At 34.9% G+C, this 21663-nt stretch overlaps 2 protein-coding genes and 1 pseudogene across 5 annotated transcripts; 2 read left to right on the top strand and 1 right to left on the bottom strand.

The window, feature by feature from the left end:
• Positions 1–8040: 8040 nt before the first annotated feature.
• LOC103331187 (organelle RRM domain-containing protein 1, chloroplastic-like) lies at positions 8041–11463 on the bottom strand. 4 transcript variants are annotated; one of them, XM_089052096.1, is made up of 9 exons: positions 11145–11462; positions 10994–11052; positions 10784–10914; positions 10570–10642; positions 9641–9851; positions 9008–9097; positions 8667–8735; positions 8473–8579; positions 8041–8308 (listed from the first exon to the last, which is right to left on the bottom strand). In XM_089052096.1, exons 4-9 carry the CDS (start codon positions 10591–10593, stop codon positions 8219–8221), a joined length of 591 nt encoding a protein of 196 aa, XP_088908222.1. In that variant the 5' UTR covers positions 10594–10642; positions 10784–10914; positions 10994–11052; positions 11145–11462; the 3' UTR covers positions 8041–8218. The 4 variants fall into 4 exon arrangements, with proteins under 4 accessions (XP_088908222.1, XP_088908224.1, XP_088908225.1 ...); XM_089052098.1 differs by having other exon boundaries at positions 9008–9073; positions 10784–11052; positions 11145–11463; XM_089052099.1 differs by having other exon boundaries at positions 9641–10456; positions 10784–11052.
• LOC148916932 (uncharacterized) lies at positions 11189–12693 on the top strand (annotated as a pseudogene).
• A 3931-nt stretch (positions 12694–16624) lies between these two features.
• LOC148916931 (uncharacterized) lies at positions 16625–21373 on the top strand. The gene is made up of 7 exons (XM_089052091.1): positions 16625–17100; positions 17443–17925; positions 18114–18263; positions 18556–18651; positions 18851–18898; positions 19039–19466; positions 20673–21373. The coding sequence occupies exons 1-7, from the start codon at positions 16731–16733 to the stop codon at positions 21282–21284; spliced, it is 2187 nt and encodes a 728-aa protein (XP_088908217.1). The 5' UTR covers positions 16625–16730; the 3' UTR covers positions 21285–21373.
• The last annotated feature ends 290 nt before the right edge of the window (positions 21374–21663 follow it).

Raw genomic sequence — 21663 nt, 5'->3', positions numbered from 1 at the left:
AAATTTCTACTGAAGGAAAATCTAAAGTTGAGCTGCGAGATCTAGCTAAACAGTTACTTTTGCAAGCTGAAGAAATGCAAGATGATGATGAAGACAATGAATCTGAGTCCTCCTCCAGCTGTCAGCCTCGACCTTTGAGCCCTAGTCCTGAGCGCCCGATGAGATGGTCTGACTATCCCCATGGTCAAGACCCTACTGAAGCCTATTCGCCTATGATCTGAATTGGTGAATAATCACCATGCGGACAAGACCGAAAGTTGAATCATTGAGAGCATCTGAGTAAAAGTGAAAGCATCTGAGTGAAAGTAAAAGCATCTGAGTTAAAGCGAAAGCACCTGAGTGAAAGTGAAAGCATCAGAGTGAAAGCAAAAGCATCTGAGTTAAAGTCACTTGTATTTATTGTACTAGAGTTAGTTTACTTGAGTTACTTTAATTTTCTAGAGTTATGTCTTTCTTTATAAGGAGGTTACGGCCTCATTTGAAAGCAGAATGTAAAATTTAGTTTTCTTAGTTTCAAATTGTTCTTTCAGAAACATTGCTCTGAAGAACAGCTGAGTGTATGCATAACTAGGAAGCTATCTTTTGTAAGCATTCTCACTAAGCCTATATTTAATGTCAATAAAAGTTTTTTGAATATTTTTCATATTACTTATTATGTTCATAAATTCATTACATTTAATACATACCATTATTTTTATACATTCAATATTTGTTTATTCTTTGATTAAATTTGTGCATAAACTGCGACTATTCTTATACGTTTGTTTCCTTACTGTCTATCTTAACCCTTCTTGGTTTAATCACCATGCGGACAAGACCGAAAGTTGAATCATTGAGAGCATCTGAGTAAAAGTGAAAGCATCTGAGTGAAAGTAAAAGCATCTGAGTTAAAGCGAAAGCACCTGAGTGAAAGTGAAAGCATCAGAGTGAAAGCAAAAGCATCTGAGTTAAAGTCACTTGTATTTATTGTACTAGAGTTAGTTTACTTGAGTTACTTTAATTTTCTAGAGTTATGTCTTTCTTTATAAGGAGGCTACGGCCTCATTTGAAAGCAGAATGTAAAATTTAGTTTTCTTAGTTTCAAATTGTTCTTTCAGAAACATTGCTCTGAAGAACAGCTGAGTGTATGCATAACTAGGAAGCTATCTTTTTCTTTCATTTTTCTGCCTGCCATAATTTTCCTGTAAAAACTCTCTGGTAAGAAAATCAGGAATAGAATTCTCACTGCCTTTAATAAATTCAATAGTAAAATCAAATATGCTTAAAAGTGCTTGCCATCGTGCAAAAATCTGTTTTGATGCAATGTTTTGAACATCCTTTTCAAGAACATGTTTAGCAGATTTGCAATCAACACGGACAAGAAATTTTTGATTTAATAAATCATCTTGAAATTTAGTAATGCATAATACAATAGCTAGTATTTCTTTTTTAATAGTACTGTAATTATACTGTGATTTAGACCAAGTACCAGAATAGAATCGGACAATTTGCTCAGAAGAAGTGGGAGTAATTTTTTGTTTAAGAATACCACCATATCCTATATCAGAAGCATCAGTCTCAACAATTTTAAAAGAACTTGTAGTAGGAATGCCAAGACAGGGGAGTGTCTTAACATGACTTTTAATCTGTTTAACAAGCTCAGTATGAATAGAAGACCAAGGAGGAGGATTAGTTTGTAATCTATCAAACAGGGGCTTACACTGTTTTCTCAGATTCTTATAAAAATCAGAAATGTAATTAAGCGATCCTAAAAATCTCTGTAATTGATTCTTATCTAATATTTGATCAGGAAATTTATCAGCAAATTGTATGGATCTATCTATAGGCTGTATTTGTGATTGACTTATGTTAAAACCAAGAAATCTAATATGCATTTGGAACAACTTAATCTTCTTAGCAGAAACAACTAATCCATTGGCTTTTATGACATGCAAGAATTTATATAAATGTTTCCAATGCTGCTCAATAGACTCAGAGAATATAAGAACATCATCAATATAAACAATAGCAAATTGGCTGTAAGAGTTAAAAATTTCATTCATTATATTCTGAAATTCACTAGGAGCATTTTTTAAACCAAAAGGCATAACATTCCACTCATAATGACCAAAGGGAGTGACAAAAGCAGTTTTATAACGATCAGACTCAGTAATCTGTATTTGCCAAAATCCACTTTTCAAATCAAATTTAGAAAATATAATAGCTTTACTCAAGCGATTAATTAGATCTCTTTTATTAGGTATAGGGTATCTAATCCATTCAAGAACAGTATTAAGAGGCTTATAATTAATAACTAATCGAGGGGATCCTCGTTCTAGCTCAGCATTCTTCTGTACATAAAAAGCGAGAACAAGACCAGGGAGACTTACTACGTCTAATTATGTTTTTCTGTAATAAATCATTTATTTCATTTTTACAAAATTCTAACATTTCAGGACTCATTTGGATAGGACGTGCTTTAGTAGGTATATTTTTCTCAGAAAAATTCTGTATATAAGGCAAACTTACAATATGATTCTTTCTATGCCAAAAAGCAGTAGGTAAATCAGAACATACATCAGCCATCAACTTTGTTTCAAAATCCTTAATCTGTTTTTGCATTGCAGGTGAACTTAACTGAGACTCAATTCGCTTATTTTTAACTTCTTCCTGTAAGTGTTTAATCTGATTAGTCTTGTCAAGAATCATAGATGTTGTTATAGATGTAATACTTTTTTGTGCAGTCTTTAACTCATGTAATTCAGATCGAGTAAGAAATTCAAACTTAACGTTTTCACCTAAAGGACAGGCAACAACTCCATCAAATTCAACTTGTAAAGGATATAAAAGACTTATAAAAGGTAAACCTAAGATTACTTTATCAGTTATATTTTTGACCAAAACAAACGAAGTTTTAAAACACACTTTATTTTGACAGATATGGGCTTTAGGAATCTCATAATTCAAGTGTAGCATTTTACCAGAAGCAGTACTTAAAGATTCAGTTGATTTTGTATAATATTTAGTAGGAACAAATCCTTCTTTTATGCAGTTCAAATCAGCACCAGAATCAAATAAGGCAATAGTATCAAGCTCAAAATCTTTAATAATTATAGTAATTCTAGAGTACCATTTTCTAAAAGGAATATGATTAATTAAACTAATATTGTGATTAGTTATCTCATTTTCTTCAAAATGGGTAGGGCTTCCTGGCTGACTATCAGACTTAACCAAATCTTTTTCTAATAACGAATTCAAATCTTGTCGGATATCATAATTCTCAGCTTGTAATTTATGACTTAATTGTCGTAATTCAATTATTTCCTTCTTTACGGCTTTTACCTCAGAGTGTAGATCATGCAAAGTAACATCTTTTTTCTTATTAAACCTTTCTAAAGTAGAATTTAAACTTATAACAGAAGAAGGTTGGACTGTATGCATATGGCCTATAATTTTTCGTAATTTCTTTAAATAATCAGACTTCAACTCAGGGTGTTCTATTTTACTAATCAGATCAAGTAACAATTCTTCTTGTTCTTCCTGTTTGGTTAACACAGAAATGGATTTAAGGGTATTACAACACTTATCTTTACATCCTAATTGAATATTAGGTGAACTCATATAGGATTCAGAAGACTCATAATCAGACTCAGAATTACTAACTATAGTTACATCTTCAGGCTCAGAATCTCTCAATTCTAGGACTTTAATTAATTTTTCTTTATCCGCATCCGTGATCTGTAACTGTTTAATAGTATCTTTAACTTTACACTTATTAGCATAATGACCAAACTTTTGACATTTAAAACATTTAACTTTACTCATGTCTGTTCTTTTCTTAAAGTTTCTACTCTTATTCTTTCTTTTAGGCTTATCCGACCATCTTTTCTTAAAGCGGGACTTTTTCTTATAAAACTCATCATTAGATTCAGTAAAATGTCTTTTACGCTTATAATGACGTTTTTTACGCAAATGACTAGGAGACTTAAGCTTATGTTTTCTAGAAGGAGGAGTGTACAAACCATATTGTTCACAAAAACTTCCTAACTCATAACGTGCAGATTTCCTTTCAGACTGTATTTGTTTATTTATTTTCATGTCAATGCACATTTTCATACCTTCTTGATTAATTATACTAATTATATTACCATAAGTCAGACTATCATAATCTATATGACCTAATTCATTACTTAAAACAGTTCTAATTTTATGAGCAAACAAATTAGGCAATCCATTTATAAACTTTTCTTTCCAAAAGGCTTGATTACTGTCTTCTCGCAGCATTACCCGGGAGATAAAAACATCTTTATACCATCTAAAATCACTTAATTGCGGACATCTCAAATTACTCAGTTGATCATGTATTCTAGACTGTGTATGACTCGGGGTACCTATAAAATGCTCAATTATCGTATAAAGCAAAGTATTAACACTGTCTTCTAAACCTTGTCCTATATTTTCATCAAACAAAGGCAGACCTTCAGCGTTTAATTTTACTGCATGTACAATATTATTTCGGGACTCATCAGTTAAATGCTTATCCCACCAAGATCTCGAGTTCCTGTAAAACCAGTTTCTAACAGGGGAATTATCTCAGATTGTCTTAAATTATGATTAGTACTATAACTATTAGCAACCATAGACATGTGGGTTAATTTGTTCATAATTTCAAGTTCAGACAAGCCATCTATATTCCATTCATATAATTTATCAGGAGAAACAGAAAATTGACTTAGATTATTTCGTTCTTCAAATTGAATGTCAGGTGGTGTAGGCTTAGGATACCAGTTTCTGGTTAGGCTAGTAGGATTAGTTAATTTCTTGACCTTTAGTTCAGTTTCTAATTCTAGGTTTTTAAACGCATTCTCAATTTTAGAGATATTACTAGACTCAACAGATTCTGTATTTGATTCAGACTCAGTGTCATACTGTGATTCTAAAAGGGCGGATGACCCTATGACTTTAACTCCAGATTTTTCAGGTTGTTCAGTTTTTAACTGCTTAAGCATTTCTTCTATTTTGTCAACTGTAGAGGATGTCTTAAGAGCAAACTTAGGCTGTAAATCTTGGAATTGGACTAGGGGCTTTTCTGTAGACTTAATTGTAGGCTCAACAGGCAAGGATTTATCAATTTTTGTTTCAATTTTATCAAGCTGTTTTCCTATAGTAATAAGACTCTGATTTGTATAGTTACTCTGTTCTATAAGGCGTTTATTGGGCTCATCATTTGGATCTGTTAACTTAAATGGGCTTGCAATGACGTTCCTAGATCCATGTTTAATTTTAATTGTTTCTGCAGGGGGGTGACTAGATATTACCTCAGATTGATCTAATTTTATCCATTTTTCTTTGGTTATAGTTTTTAACTCAGTGGGACTATAACGGCTTTCTATAAAATCAAGATAAAACATTTCTTTTTTCTCAGATCTCATATAATTTTTCCATTCAGCAAATATTTCTTGTCTTTTACATGCATCAGGGACTAGTTGATGATATATATCTCTTCTGGGCTGGTTAACGGGATCATGCAGATGTTTATCTAGGGCTTTCCAATCAATTTTAAACTTCTCAATCTTTTTAAGGACTTTTAACTGATTATCTAAACCATACGCTTGGGCTGCAGCTAGTTCACTTGCTAAGAAATCAGATTGAGTAGGGGACGTAGGGGGAGACTCAGGTTTAGGTTCATTTATAGGCGGAGCATTATAACAAGGATGACTTACTTGGGCCTTTTTTCTCAAAGATTCTAACTTTAAATCTATAAGAGCTCGTTCAATTTCTAAGTCTCTTTCTTGAATGGAAGACGAAGCAGATGAATTTCTAGCAGGCTCATGACGCTTAGAAGGACTTGGTGTAGGCAATTGTTGTAATTGTACATTAGACTTAGGTTGATTTCCAAAATTAATCTTAACAGTACCATCTAAATATTGCTGTATGTAATCTAAATTATTTAAGCTACGTTGTATCGGTGCAGGTTGAGACTCAGTAACTAAAGTCCAATCTCTAGGCAGATTTATTTCAGACCATTTAATAGTATGGGGAATACTTATATTAGCATCAGGTGTACGACTTTGTATTAATAATGTCTGATCTCTAGGACTCCTATTCAGCGCTTGAAAATTCATATTTGTACCTGTAACTTTATAATATATTCTGTAAATCAAAGCTATAGGCTGGGTACCAGGCAAAACATTATAACCAGAAGTTTTAATATTCAAAGTTAAGGTTTTAAGAATATGTGGATCATTCAAACTGATAGTAAAATTAGGATAACAATCAAAATGCACAGGACCATTGCAAAGACTCGATTCAATCATACCAAGCACAGAATCATTAAATACTGTAAATCTAGCATCACGTAAGCATAGCAGAATAGAAGCTTGTAAACCTAATCTAGTTAAGGGCTTAGCAGCAACTTGGACAAGACCAATATGCAGAAAATTATTACCATCATGCTTATGTTTTTTAATGGCATCTAAATTCAGTAATTGACAAGACTCATGTTCTTTACTTAAAGCATACACTTGTTCTACAGTTTTAACATGTGTAGTTGTATTAAAAGCATTCAAAGACCATTTTTTCCTGTATATATTTTTATCAGGTACTTTAGGTATATTCCAATCACGAAAGTCTAATTGCTCATTATCATCATTAGAATTATACTCAAATTGTTCTTCATTTACTATCTCGGGTAGACGTCCTATAGTGGTTCTAGAGCTGCTCGAACTACAAGAATTTGTTCTAAAGAGGCGACTCATCTTACTCAAGTGTGTGGGGAAGGAAGAATGAAGAAGAAGATAAATAGTGACTCCTAAAACTTACTGTTTATCCTAAAAGAAACCTATCAGTAATCTTCCTAATTTTCTGTCTCCTGCCCACCTATGCGTGCCCTACCACGGGACTTACCGACTGGAAAAAGGACTCACGGGTCAGACCTTAAGGAAGAAAACCAAGAAGTAACTTAAAGAACAAAAGAAAGAAAAGAAGAAACCAAGAACTTCAACTCAGAAATCCTAAACCAGCCACTTGGGTTGGATGAGTTGCAACTTAGACAAAATTCTCACAACTCTTACGGCTCTGATACCAAAAGGGGTCTAGAACCAAGAAGGGTTAAGATAGACAGTAAGGAAACAAACGTATAAGAATAGTCGCAGTTTATGCACAAATTTAATCAAAGAATAAACAAATATTGAATGTATAAAAATAATGGTATGTATTAAATGTAATGAATTTATGAACATAATAAGTAATATGAAAATATTCAAAAAACTTTTATTGACATTAAATATAGGCTTAGTGAGAATGCTTACAAAAGATAGCTTCCTAGTATATATATATATATATATATATATATATATATATATATATATATATATATATGAGCACGATGCAAAGCAATAGGTTAGGTTTTACAGCTTAGAAAAGGGGGTCGCAAAAATGCGTAGATTATTACCATGACTAAAATTAAGTGAAATGCGAGAAAATACATAGATTTTTTGAAATTCAACAATTTTGTTGCCACGCTTGGAAAGTTGTGTATCTTTTCTAAATTTGGTGACCTTATTGGGACTATTTCTCTATAATAAAAAATAATAATTATAGTATCCATAAATAAACTTACTTCAAGGCCAAACAAATTATTTTGATTTAAAAGTCTTCATAACTTGAGCAGTTGAAGTCACCACATTTAGAGTTTGTATCATGAATGGTCCCTGAATTTTTCAAAAGTCTACATTTGAGTCCTTAAACTTTTAAACCAATGACTGTGGTCCTTAAATAGTCAACTACCAAGTTTGACTCTCGATGTATTGGCCTGCATTCTGTGAGGGCCTGCCTGGAGCCTTACATCGTTATCCAGGCCCCAAATGGGAGGAAAAATGAGATCACTATGCAGCTTGTGGTGGCCTCTTGGGCCATATTTTAGAAGGGAAAGGGCACAAGGAGCCAACAGCTGAACCCCACTGTGCTGCATTTTAGGACTCGAGATCTCACTTTGGAAAAATAACCGAAAAATAGCGGATCTTTAGGATGGTTTAAGAGCACACACTTCCTTACTATCTGTTTTTAGGAGCAAGTTCTACCCATGGGCTCTTAACATTGCAGCAGAAAATATGTAGGTCAGTTCTTTGAAGATGCAAAAATATTGTGGTACTGACAAAGTTCCTTATATGAACTCAATGTCAATATTTAGGATGCTGGGCACAAAATAATTCAATTCTTAGTGACAAATGTCTCTCCTTCATCTGGTTGCTGATCTGCTCTGACCCCTGCTGTATCTTGGAGGGCTAGTCTTAGCAACATCAACAACTATCATCCAGCCATTAATGATCTGCAAGAATCATCAACAAAAAATAGGCTAAGCTTTCCTCTTCAGAGTGTTGGATCTGTTTTATAAACATGTAAAACATGTAAACCAAAGACAAGAAAGACTACGCCTACGTGTTTGATTTATTTGAATCAGTTTATAAAAATGAAAAGCATGTTGAAACTTGCCTTGCCATTCATCTCTCTGAGTGCTGCACTAGCAGCTTCCTCCGTGGTGTATTCTATGAATGCATAACCTTTGGACCGTTTAGAAATTTTGTCCATTATTATTTTAACTGTTGAGGCAAACATTTAATTAGAATGAGCATATACTGCCATCAAATTGAAAACCCCATTTTATGCTTAAAAAAAAAGTGCAGTACTTTCAACAAGCTCACCAAAGCCTTCAAATGCTGCTCGGAGGGTTTTCTCAGATGTATAAAATGATAGGCCTGTTCAGAAACTAAAATCTTCTTAGCAATTTCAAGTGAATATGCAATGAGAGGGAAAAAGAAGCTACACATATTGAAGAATATCGAGATCTTTTGAAAAATTAAAACGGATAACTCTAGTAAAGAGTTAAAACATAGTTAGCATTACAGGGGTATTTTTGATTGTCTATTTGAAAATATTAGGCTTCCAAAGAATCAGATTAACAAGCAAGCAATTATATGTAAATAAAAGAACATCAATGTTTCACATCAGAATAAAAGTTGCAACATACCAGTAACAAAAAGTTTCTTTGTTTTTGTCGGGGTTGTTTCACTTGCCTCTCCAGATGTCGACAGATCTGTAGAACTCTGCAAATTATTACCTGAGAAACACATATTCATAACAAATTGACATTGTTTACAGGTGGAACCTACTGCTGTAATGGTTAGCATTGGTGCCATTAAATAGAAAAGGACCTGAATAATGTTGGATAAAAACAACTATCATTGCACTCTGAAAAAGAAATTTTTAAAAAAAAAATTTCATAATCGTTTGTAATTACGAATACCAATGTCAGGTTGTTAACAACCCATTTCATGTTCCTTCAGGAATCTTTAACTTCATATAAACCAGCAGCAATAAACAAAAATGACTCCGGTGAAATTTTTCAAAACGGTCATTAATTATCTTTAAATATGTTGTCTAATAAGTTCTCAACCTATTACGTTTTAGTTTTTTGTTTCCTATGATTCTATACAATGATTGTAACTACAAAACGAATTATAATGCTTTATTAACAAATATATACACTCAAAATTTATTTCTTTCATAAAACTTGAAGATTCAATAGTTAATACATAGTCAATCAATCTTTATTCTATTACACATATACTTCTTATCAATAATTAAAAATAAAGGAGCTCACAAATTCTCAACTTTATCAATTTGTTCTTGGGTTGACATAGCTCTGTCTTCTTGCACATTTTCCAAGTTGTTGTATTCCCCTCCCCAGTAACAATATCAGCAACAGCAAGCCCTTCTACAAGACTTGCAAAATTAACATCAAACTCGACAAACGCAAATCTTACTTCAGCAATCTTCTTGTTTTTGTCCATGCACAGTGCATCTTGTGTGAGCTTTGAGAAAAGATAACCATAAACAAAGTATTTCTGAAAATAACAACAGGGATAAAAAGCAGAGCCAAAGAAAGAGAAGAGGTTTAACTGAACTATTCCAATTATCTATAATCAATAACTAAATCCAAACCTATAACCCATACCAAGAGCAGCTATACTGAACTCAAAAACCAAAGATTCCTTTAATTCTTCTAAAGAAACATATATATATATATATATATATGGTAACAGCCATTCTCTGTGGCTATTTCAGCCACTCCTTTCTCCAATCTGCCAAACTACAGTGTATTAGAATTGCTTTGAGTATTTTAATTAACCTTTTTCTTGATGATCTGATAATTGCTTCTAGTTTAAGCTTTACTAATGAGATGGTCCACCAAAGAGCCATTTGAGATGTTCTAAAGAACAATAAATACTGTGCTAGCTGCAGTTGGATGGTCCTGATAAGTGACAGTACAGTGTCCAAGAAGGCTGACCAAATGCCTATGCCTCAGCTTTGACAAGGCTTCCAAGCTCTAGTTCAAGTTTTGGGGCAACTGCTTCTACTTTAATTTCATATATTTCACTTGTACCGGTAAACCATCTCTGAGACAGCCTTTGTAGAACTGTAATGTAAATATTGCACATAAATAATGCTATCAAGTTGACGAACAATAATGTTGGCTCCATCAAGTAATGCAGTCAAAGCCAACAAACAGCACAAATTCAATGTTAATACCAGTCCCTGAGATTCTTCTCCCATCAAATTCTTGGCATCGAAAGTGTTTGTTGCATCATCTGGGGCACACGCCCTGAAAATTCCAAATCAATATAATCAGCTTCAATGCTTCACGAACTAAAAACCATAAAGCAGGCATCTTCGTTTTCTGTGTTTTTTTTGTCATTAAAATCAGAGACTTTCAAAGGAAATAAGGAAACAAGGAGGGCCTTACTTGCATCGATGTTCGGCTTTGGGGAGCTTTGAGCGGAAATTTTCTCAACCATGGATCTGTCAAATTTATCTTCTCTGTTCCTCTGCCCTGCCCTGCCCTTTTGATAATGACCAACACCAGCAACCCAATGACTGCAGCCGCACATACAACACGAAGAGAATACATAGAGAGAGAGAGAGAGAGAGAGAGAGAGAGAGAGAGTTTGGCTACCCATGAGAACCTCGGAGAGTCTGAGAGCCATGGGAACTAAAGGATTCAAAATATCCTCGCTGCAAACAAAAAATCATGAAAATCTGCATCGAATTTTTAGACAACAAATCAGAAGAAGCCTAAGCTAACTCCTAGAAAAGTAGCTCCGTACCTTTCTCGCCCATGAGGAAGAAGATCTAATCTAAAGCTTATGAAATGGAAGATGGGAATCCAGATGGGGGCTTAAAAATGGTCGCGATGAAGAAGGGTAGCTTCCATGAGCAGCGCGAGGGCGATGGCGAACGCGGCAAGCTCGGTGACCTAAACGGTGCGACGGAGATGGCGATCAAGGCAAGTTCGGTGGACGGCTGCGAGGGAGATTTGCTTCATAGATGTGAGAAAGGGTTTTCTGAAAGGTCGTGATATAGTCCGATGTTTGAGAGAGCGTGGGTTTTCTGAAAAGCTTTGCGCTCGCGAACTTAAAAGTTCAATGTTTTTTAGCGCCTCCTGACGGTCCTAATAAGCTATTGTCATAATTTTAAAAATTAACCCAACGCGTCAGTGTATTAGGCACCCTACCACGATGGTATTATAACACTCGTCGTCTGTTAAAACATCACGACAGTTTTTATATAAACGGTTGTCTATTGGGTGTCGTAATTTAACATAATTGTAGTAGTTACAATCCATTGCATCCGCATATAGACAGATACACTTTTTTATTAAACAAATATAAAGAAAGTCTATATCAATTTACACTTTTTTCAACTTATACAAATTGTAACATAAATGAACATAAATTGTTTGGGCTAAAATGAGTCATTTCATGTATTGACAGTATAGTTTTTGGTTTCTTATGTAGTTACTTTAATAGAAACTACAAAACCAGAATCAAAAGAAATTTGAATCTTCCAACTTTGGGAAAAAAAACAGACAAATTGAGATAAAGGTAGGATTAAGATGTCTTATTTAGTTACTTTATGGTCAGCATAAAAGTTTTCTACTGTTCTTGTTACCTCTGTTCTCTAACGGTTCGGATTTATATGGTCTCTCAAATTTCTCAGAGTCAAGCGTTGGTGGGATAAATAGAGTATAATAAGCTTATATGAATCTTTTGTTCAACAAAAATGTAGGAGGTGGAAACTATTTTATTACCCTGGATTATAGAATCGTTTAATGACGAGAATATGACACCACATGATCTGTTTACCAAGAACCATAAGGAATTGGTGCAAGAAGAAGAAAGATGGATGAAAGAAACTGCAACTTCTTGTACAGTTGTAGGTGCTCTCATAATTACCATCAGGTTTGCTTCAGCATTTCCCGTCCCCGGTGGAAACAATGGAGAAACAGGCATTCCAATATTCCTATAATAAAAAGTTATTTATGTTTTTTATAATCTCAGATGCTATATCGCTCTTTTCTTCCACAACTTCAGTGTTAATGTTTTTGGGAATCCTTAAATCACGTTATGCAGAAATTTATTTCCTTAAATTCTTGCCAACAAAGATGATAATAGGGCTTTCCACCCTTTTCATCTCTATTGCCGCTATGATGGTTGCCTTCTCTCTTCTGGCCTTTATGATCAATGAACAATCATGGGTTGTTAAGCCAATCATTTTTCTTGCTAGTGTCCCAATTTCCTTATTTATTTGGTTGAGATTTTCATTTCTACTTATGTAAGAGGAATATTTGATAGGAAACTGAAACCATGGACATAAATTCTTGATGGTACGTGTATATGACATTGTATAGCTTTCGTAATGTTGGCACTTCTTGGAATATCTTGTATGCATTGTGCATGCTATGTCTGTGTTTTGTATCCTATAATAAAAATTTGAAGTTGAATATCTATTTCATTTCTTATTAGGAAAGATATAATTGATTTGGTGAAGGTTTGCGTCGCTCTCCCTTCCCATCCTCATGGCCCTTCTAATATAATGTGATTCTTGGTGAGGAAATTAATTAAGGGCATGTTTGATAACTATTTCAATTTTAGTTTTTAGTTTTCTTTTTTGTGATAGAGAGGGTAGGATGGAAGGGAACATTAACAAAAGTGAAAAAAAAAATTTGAAAGTGAAAACAATTTCAAATAGATTTCAGTTTTTAGTTTTTGTTTTCACTTTTATTACTCCTCCCTCTCATCTTCCCTCTCAATTATGTCCCCACTCTCATTCTCACTTCCATTCTCTTTCTTTTTCCTCTATACTCAATAACAAAAAATGAAAACTAAAAACTAAAATTTAATGGTTATCAAATGGGCTCTAAGCTTCTAAGAAAAAAAATTGGGAACGGAATCTAGAAGTTCTTTGGTTCGGCTTTGAGCTTTGCCTATTAAATACAAAAAGATGGCACACCTGAGAATACATAAGATGTGGCTCATTAATCACACCTTAGCCTCCCTACTAAGATGTGTGACATAATATAGACACAGATTTCAGAGACTTATGTGAGCATTTTGTGTAAGGGTACCTTGTTTCCAAGGACAAACCTATGTGTAGGTTGGAGTGGATTGTTTCCAAGGCGGGTACCTTGTTTCCGGGATTGGCTCCGCCGTAGCACGATATTGTCCACTTTGGGCCCCTTTCTCTGCCATCCCAGTTTTTTTTCTGGGAGTTCACGGGCAACTTCCTAGTGGGTCACCCATCCTGAGATTGCTTTATCCCCACTAACTCTCTTAACTTCGGAGTTCCCATGACTCTGAAGCCAGTGATCTCCTAAAAAGCCTCATGCTAGATGGAGGTGGGCATATACGTATAAGGCACATTAACCCCTCTCCGTTGGTCGATGTGGAATGTAACAAACCACCCTCTTTAGGGGCCCGACATCCTCGTCGGCACACTCGCACCATACTGCAGAGTGGCTCTAATACCAAATTGTCACATCCCGGGATCGGCTCAGCCGTAGCACAATATTGTCCGCTTTGGGCCCCTCTCTCTACCCTAACAATTTTGTTTCTAGGAGCTCATTCCCAGTGGGTCACCCATCTTGGGATTGTTTTAGCCCCAACTCGCTTAACTTCGGAGTTTCTATGACTCCAAAGTCAGTGAGCTCCCAAAAGGCTTCGTCGTAGATGGAGGTGGGTATGTACATATAAGGCACATCATTCCATCTCCGTTGGTCGATGTGGGATGTTACACCAAACGTGCATGTCTTTTCTTGTTTTAATATTACCACATTTCTGACCTAATAAAATAATAAAACACAACATGAGATATTTAATACAAAATAAATGGTGGGAATTACAACATGAGGTATTTAATACAAAAAAATGGTGGGAATTTCAATTAGGAAGGAATTAAAGTCCCATAAGGAAGAGGGAAAGAGTGGATTCAGTGAAGGAACAATGGAACTTCTTATTCTTAGTTTTGCTTTGGACTCTAGCAATGATTTTAAAGCATTTAAGATTGATGATATTTGCAAGCTTGCAGAGAAGTTTTATCGTGCAAATTTCACTGCTAAAGACTTGCATTTGTTGAGGTGTTAGCTAGAACTTTTTGAGTTTGAAGTACAACAAGAAGATCTTGATATCTTTCAAAATATGTCTACTGTTTCCGAACTGTGTCAAGGATTAATTAAAACAAACAAAGCAAAGACATATTAATTGATTGATAGGTTGATTCATTTAGTATTAACTTTTCCAATTTCTACAGTAACAACAGAAAGAGCATTTTCAACTATGAAACATGTTAAGACTATACTTCGCAACACGATGGAGCTAGGACTATCTTGTAGATTCCCTTATTGTCTACATTGAGAAAGAACATGTTGTGGATATTGATTCAGATTCAATAATCAAAGACTTAGATTCATGCAAGGATGAAGGGTTCCACTTCACTAGGTAAGCTATTTTTATTTCCTTTGCAATGCAATATTTGCAAGGGCGGAACTAGCCCAAGGGCTACTCTGGGCTGTAGACCAAGGAAGGTTTTGGGGAAAAAAATAATTAAACATATATAGCCTAATATTTTAAACTAAAAATAAATTAAAAATATATACAATTGCATATCCTACCACACAGTGGCGGACCTATTAAGCATCTCTCCTCGCTGGAAAAATCATTTTATGTGCTTCAAATTGCCCATTTGCTCAGTTGATGGCTGTGCATTCCAGGTGTACAGATTACTTTATTTCCATTTTAGCATTTAAGCAAATGTCTTTGTTTTTTTACTTTCGTTTATTTTTATATTACTCCATTTGCTTGATTTTACAATGTAAATAAGAAAGTATCCCCCATTTGGATTCAAATAAAAATATTAAAAAATCAAATTCCCACCAAATCTAAATATGAAAAATCGGTTTAGTTCAAAATACGATTTAGGATAAGAATGATGAATCATTAAATCAATATATATTTCATACTAAAATCCCATAAAATCAAGTTTTCTTATTTGATGTGAAGCAGCCAAAAATTATCTTGAGAAATGATTATTCCGAAAAATCAATTTTCATACTTCAACAATATTTTTACAATTTTTCATATAGGTAAAAAGCTTTAGATGTTCAATCCACAAAGAGTTTTGTAGCTTTTTAAAATTGCACATTGGCTAAAAAATTCCTAGGTCCGCCAGTGCTACTGCACCAATAGTCAAAGTCAAAGGTCTTCCACATCTATATTTGGTGTTAAACTTTGCCCCAAACATCAATTTTAATCCTTTTCCATTAACGTATCTCTTAAAGAGAAGCATTTTTCTAAATAAAATTCACCCTTTCGTGAATAATATGGCTATAATTCCATGTTTTTTTCCTTGTGTTTACAATTAGAGTGATTTGTATGATTTATATGATTTAATGTATATTTTTATTCATAGAAAAAACTTTAGAAACTGTTAGTACCAGAAAAAAAATGTCAATAGATTTTAAGCTAATAACTTTAACTAAGCCACCCATTAAAAAATTCATGGTTCCGCCCTTGAATGTTTGTTTGATGTTTGATAATTTGTGTTTAATTTGATGTTTATTTATATATAATGTGAAGAAAAAAATATTAGCCCACCCTCAGAAAAATTCCTAAATTCCTTGAACTTGTTTCTCCATGTATTTGCTTGCCATGTCTATATATAATTGGTTTCCATCTAATAAGAAACCACATATAATTAATTCGATGGACGCAATTCCCCTCCTCATAAGAAACTTATCCAATTGAAAGACAATGTTCTGTTTGTAATTCTATCATTTCTTGGTAGACTTCAATCTCTTGATCGTTTTCTATGATTCTTGGCGTGTAAAAACTTGATATATTTAACAGCCTTCACCCTCGTTGCTGATCATATTCATTCATGCGGGGGATTGGGGTTGAAAATTCTCTGGAAACTCCGTTTTTCTTAATGTGTGTCCTCCTTAAGACATGAATATAGAAGAGCTCTGGAATTTATAAGCACAACTTTAGTTACTGACATATATGATAATTTCAGAGGCTTATAGAGCAATAATCATTAGTCCTCGAAGTTTTCGTGATTTTTTTCGTTTTTTCTTTTAATTTCTTTGGGTATACGTAAGAGATGGAATATTAGTATACTCGTGATACTCTCCAGATATAAAAGAGAAAGAAAAGGAAGGAATGTAATTATAAGTACTTAAAGAATAAATGCCTGATTCTTAATTCACCAATGCACTCAACCACACTACTTTAAGATGTGATCCTTCACTCTTCTAGCTGAGTTGTAAAATTTTATCTGAGACCTAAATATAAAACAACAAAAATAGCAAGCCTGGTCAGCTTTCGGCCGTTCATATCTGGTTGTGAAGAGCAGTAAGAATGGTGAAAACTGTGGTTCCTGCTGATGCAATTGTTGTCGAAGTTCTTAACAAAGATAACTATGAGCATTGGAGTGCATTGGTTAAAAATTATTTGGTGGCTGAAGACCTTTGGGAAGTAGTAGAGGCTACAGCTGAACCTCCACCAGAACAAGAAGCAGAAGCTGATGATCAGTTCAAGGCCTGGAGGAAGAAGAATGCAACAGCTTTACATACGATCCAAATTTCGTGCGGGCCTGATGCTTTTTCGATGATTAAGGAAATTAGTTCAGCCAAAATTGCTTGGGATACTTTGGCCGAAAAGCTCATGCCGCAACCATCACTCCTAATTAATTCATTTGTTCAGTCTGCAAACTCATCATCCAACCCAGGTATATTGTTAAAAGTAGTAGTAGTAGTTTATTAGACAATATCAAGGGCCAAAATTATTCAACATATAGTAAAACAAAGATGGTATGATTTTAAGGGTGATAGAACAAGGATGGTATGATTTCCAGTTTACTTCTAGCAACTTCTTAAACTGTTCTCCATCCTCGCAAAGACTAAATTTGAAAACATATTATCAACCTGTTTTCCAAATTAGAAAAGCTTTGTATCAACTTTATTCAGCCTACTAAAACAAGGATGATATGATTTTAGTTTAGAGTTGTTATTTTGATATAACAATGGTAAACAGAGAAGCATTAATGTCCAAACATATATATACTCGACAGATGCTGCAATTGCTGCCAAGCATGATCCGTATCAACCTTTCTTCGCTGCTGTTAAGCTCGGTGATTGGCGTAAAGCGAAGGAATTTCTTACCCGAGATCCCAATGCAATAAGAGCAAGATTTTCAACAGGAGGGACAGCTCTTCACATTGCAACCAAGTTCGGACATGATCATATTGTGGAAGAGTTGGTTCAGTTGATGACACCGGAAGACTTGGAAATGCAAGATGGTACTTGGACAGCTCTTCATATTGCTGCAAGATTAAATCTCAAAATGGTTGAATGCATGGTTAAAAAGAACAAGAAACTACTTGGCATTGTTGAAGAGTCCCACGGTCTGACACCAATTCTCTTTGCTGCTAAGTTAGACTTATGGGATATCGTTCGTTATCTCTACACCCTCACTCCGATCCAAGACTTAATGCCAGAGAATGGCCCTTATGGCGCTGGACTTGTTTCCTTTTGTTTCCTTGCCAAACAATTTGGTAGAACTCTCAACCAACCCAAACCCAAATTATTTATTTATTTTATACAAGCAATATTGGGGTAGGGGACTCGAATACAGGACATTGGGTATCTGTTCTTAAACACTTGAGCTACGAGCCCCTTACATTATTTACTCATTTATTACTCAAGCTTTTAACTTTCACAGTTCTGATTTTCTCTAATATAGATATTGCGTGGGAATTACTTCAGCGTTGCCCACAATTGGTAATTGCTAAAAATCAGTGGGGAGGATCCCCAATATTTGATTTGGCTTATGTCCGTTCTGCATTTCCGAGCGGCACACGGCTCAAATTCTGGGAAAAGTGGATCTATGATGGTTAGTAATACACTCTTTTTTCTCTTGCTACTATCAAATTCATTATATCCCATATATATTTTGCTAACAGTTCATCTACGCCATTAATATATTTTGCTGACAGTTCATCTACACCATTAATAAAGATTTCAATCATTGGATCACATTACACGGAGGGCCCTACCATAATGGTCCATTTATTTGTTTAACATCTATTATCACAAAAGATAATAGTTATTGAAATTGATCTTACATGTCCAAAAAAAATATTTATTTATTATATTGACTGAGCTTTGTTCTCTTTTCTTTATAGGTATACACATACAACATCCTCCTGCCATCCATGATGTTCGCGTCAATGTTGAAAATCTAGAAGAGAAACTGGGCAACCAAAATATCAGTTTCTCAGGTTTGCTAGATCTTGAAACCCTAGCTATATGGTTTTTTTGTTTTTTTTTCAAACATCTATTTGATAAGAAGTTGATCATGGCATAGTTTGCCACAAAAAGAAATTGGTTCTAGTACGCTCATAAACAAGAACTAAAATCTTAATAAGAAGCTGGGAATCATATAGCAAAGCACATTCATAAATTGTATTTGCATTGCAGTCTTCGGTTTAACGCAAGGGCCTTCTTCAAGCCTCCACAAGCTTTTAGGTATATATGCAAACATTCTTTTCCATCTTTATTTGTAGGTGTCTTTGTACATTGGTTTTCTCCTCCACTTATTTAAACTCTATCAACGTATTTTATTTCTACAAAAACCGGTTGTAACATTTTTTCCAACATCAACCTAGGAATCAACCGCATATGTGAAATGAAATTGATCCATGCTCGATCCTTGGATATTTTGGATTACATGTGTGAAGTGATAAAAGATCTAGACACTCAAGACATGATAGAAGGCCTTGTCTATAGAGCACTATTCCGAGCTGTACAAACTGGGATTATTGAGTTCGTTATTCATTTAGGTAAAGTAGATCCGGATATATTGTGGCAACCCAATTCAATGGGAAGGAACATATTTCAATATGCAGTTGAGCGTCGCCAGGAAAAAGTATATAGCCTCATATATGGGGTTGGTCAAAGAAATCTTATTGCAACATTTGCAGATGCTTCTGGAAATGATATGCTACATCTTGCAGGGATGCTATCTCCAACAGAAAAACTTGATCGTATTTCAGGTGCAGCCTTGCAAATGCAGAGAGAAAGACAATGGTTCAAGGTTAGATATCTTCATTCTATATCTTTCTTGTAAATTAATTGTATTTAGAGCTAGTTGTGTTGTGGGATATTAGGTGCTGGAGTGGTAGCTTGTAAATGTGGTTGTGGGTTGATATGTTGTCGATGAAACTAGTGGCAGTATTAGGTTGGTAGGGCTTTCTAGTGTAGTTGAGGTGCCATATGGAAAGTGAGGTGGGAACACTAGATGAGAGGATAGGAGGTTTTGCGGTCTGGTTGAATGATTTTGGGAAGGAGGCAGTTCGGACTCATGAAAACGTTTTTCTCTGCTACGATCTACTTGTTTTTATTCTAAACATGTATTATAAAATTCATTCAAAGGTTAAAAATGTGACACCACGCCCACATATTTGATATGCCAAGAAATACTGTAAGGCATATTTGATAAGGTTAAAATGTTCTTTTATTTCAAGTTGGGAAACGTAGGTTAAAATTCAATTAATTTAGAGTAGATTTCACGTTTATTATATTAACAGGCGAACAAGAGAAAATTTAAGAGCTATTTAAAACACTAAGGATAAGAAAAAAGAAAACCCATGTCGCCGCCCTCTTGTGGGTTGGTGGCCTCCCTCCTTCCCTCTCCTTCCTCCACTCCCCCTCCCAGTTCTTCCGCGCAGCTTTCCAGTTTTTGTTTTTTGGTTTTCTGGCGTGGAATCAGTTGTTGTCGTGACAGTTGTTGTCTTTTGGCCATGTACCCACAAGGATTTGGCTCCAGTTCTCAGCGTTTGACATGGGTTTGGAGCCACAAGGCGGGGATGCTGCTGGGCTGCGTAGGGTTCAGGTTTAGCCAGTATGGTGCTATGGCTCTCTTTGATATGTCAGGGAGGATACAGTCAAGTGGCTCTACTTTTTAGTTTGTTTATGTCTAATAATTTTACAAAACTCCTCAGGAGCTTGTTATGTTTTGTTTTCTCCTATTGAAAGGTTTTGTTTAATGAAATGCACGAGGTGAGATCCCAACAAACTAATATTTAGTAACTACAAAAATTTGACTTGCCTCATGGAAAAGTAGGTAGTAAACAAGTAAACAACAGTGAAATCCTGACAAGTTTTATTACGTTGTGGTCAACAATGCTCCTTGTGGTATTTCTTTCATATGTTATGTTGCCTTCCATGAAAGCAGTGATTCTAGAGTTACTTACCGGCTAACCACAACGAACTTGAGGTTTATATGTTTAATGAAATGCAGGAGGTGAAAAGTCTTGTAGTTTTACCCTCGGGAGTGGGAGCTTTCAATAAACAGGGTATGAGACCCCATGAACTATTTACCCAGAACCATAATAAATTGAAGGAAGAAGGAGAAAAGTGGATGAAAGATACAGCAACCTCTTGTACAGTTGTAGGTGCTCTCACTATTACCATCATGTTTGCTGCAGCCTTCACGGTGCCTGGCGGAAACAATGGAGGAACAGGCTTTCCCTTGTTCTTAGATGAAAAGATGTTTATGTTTTTTATAGTTTCAGATGCTATATCGCTCTTTTCTTCCACAACTTCAGTGTTAATGTTTTTGGGAATCCTTACATCACGATATGCAGAAGACGATTTCCTAAAATCCTTACCCACAAAGATGATAATCGGCCTTTCAACACTCTTGATCTCCATCGCTTCCATGATGGTTGCCTTTTGTTCTGCTCTTTTCCTTATGCTTCGTGAAAGACTATGGATTGTCATTCCAATCATTTTCCTTGCCAGCGTTCCAGTCACCTTATTTATTTGGATGCAATTTCCCCTTCTTGTTGAGATTTTCATTTCTACATATGGAGGAGGGATATTTGACAAGAAAGTGAGACGGTGGATATAAATTCTTGATTGTATATGAAAAATTGTATAACTTTGTATGTGTTGTTCTTCAATTTGGAAGACATTGTTGAATAGGAGAACCTTTACATCTCTCCCCTCCCTTTCACCCATCCCTTCTAATGTGATTTTTGAGTGATTGAGTTGTTGGTGTTGCTACGTACCCTCCATTTCAATGAAGGAAATTAAAAATTACATAGAATTCTTAAATTACATAGAATTCTTATACAGAGATGTAGTTTCAGGGTATAAAAGGCCTAGTGTGGGATAGTTTTTAGAGTTTGTAACCTTTGTTCTGGCAGCCCCTTCCTTACTTACCACAGAGATAGTGCAGCTCAGATCAATAGGCATGATATGTCCCCTAAAATATTAATAAATTGTTA

This window comes from Prunus mume, linkage group LG5 (genome assembly GCF_029339155.1).
Source record: "Prunus mume cultivar Tortuosa linkage group LG5, ASM2933915v1, whole genome shotgun sequence".
NCBI classification, from domain to species: Eukaryota; Viridiplantae; Streptophyta; class Magnoliopsida; order Rosales; family Rosaceae; genus Prunus; species Prunus mume.
The sequence above is the reverse complement of the archived record's forward strand: the minus strand, read 5'-3'. Positions and strand labels throughout refer to the sequence as shown.

Excerpts from the sequence above, each read along its gene's own strand:
- LOC103331187 (XM_089052095.1), bottom strand. The coding sequence starts at position 10,593 with ATGGGAGAAGAATCTCAGGGACTG. Across the intron at positions 9,852-10,569 it reads GAGAAGAATCTCAGGGACTG|CTCACACAAGATGCACTGTG; the intron begins GTATTAACATTG and ends CTTTTCTCAAAG. Across the intron at positions 8,736-9,007 it reads AAAGAAACTTTTTGTTACTG|GCCTATCATTTTATACATCT; the intron begins GTATGTTGCAAC and ends GTTTCTGAACAG.
- LOC148916931 (XM_089052091.1), top strand. The coding sequence starts at position 16,731 with ATGGTGAAAACTGTGGTTCCTGCTGATGCAATTGTTGTCGAAGTTCTT. Across the intron at positions 18,652-18,850 it reads CCAAAATATCAGTTTCTCAG|TCTTCGGTTTAACGCAAGGG; the intron begins GTTTGCTAGATC and ends TTTGCATTGCAG. Across the intron at positions 19,467-20,672 it reads GAGAAAGACAATGGTTCAAG|GAGGTGAAAAGTCTTGTAGT; the intron begins GTTAGATATCTT and ends AATGAAATGCAG.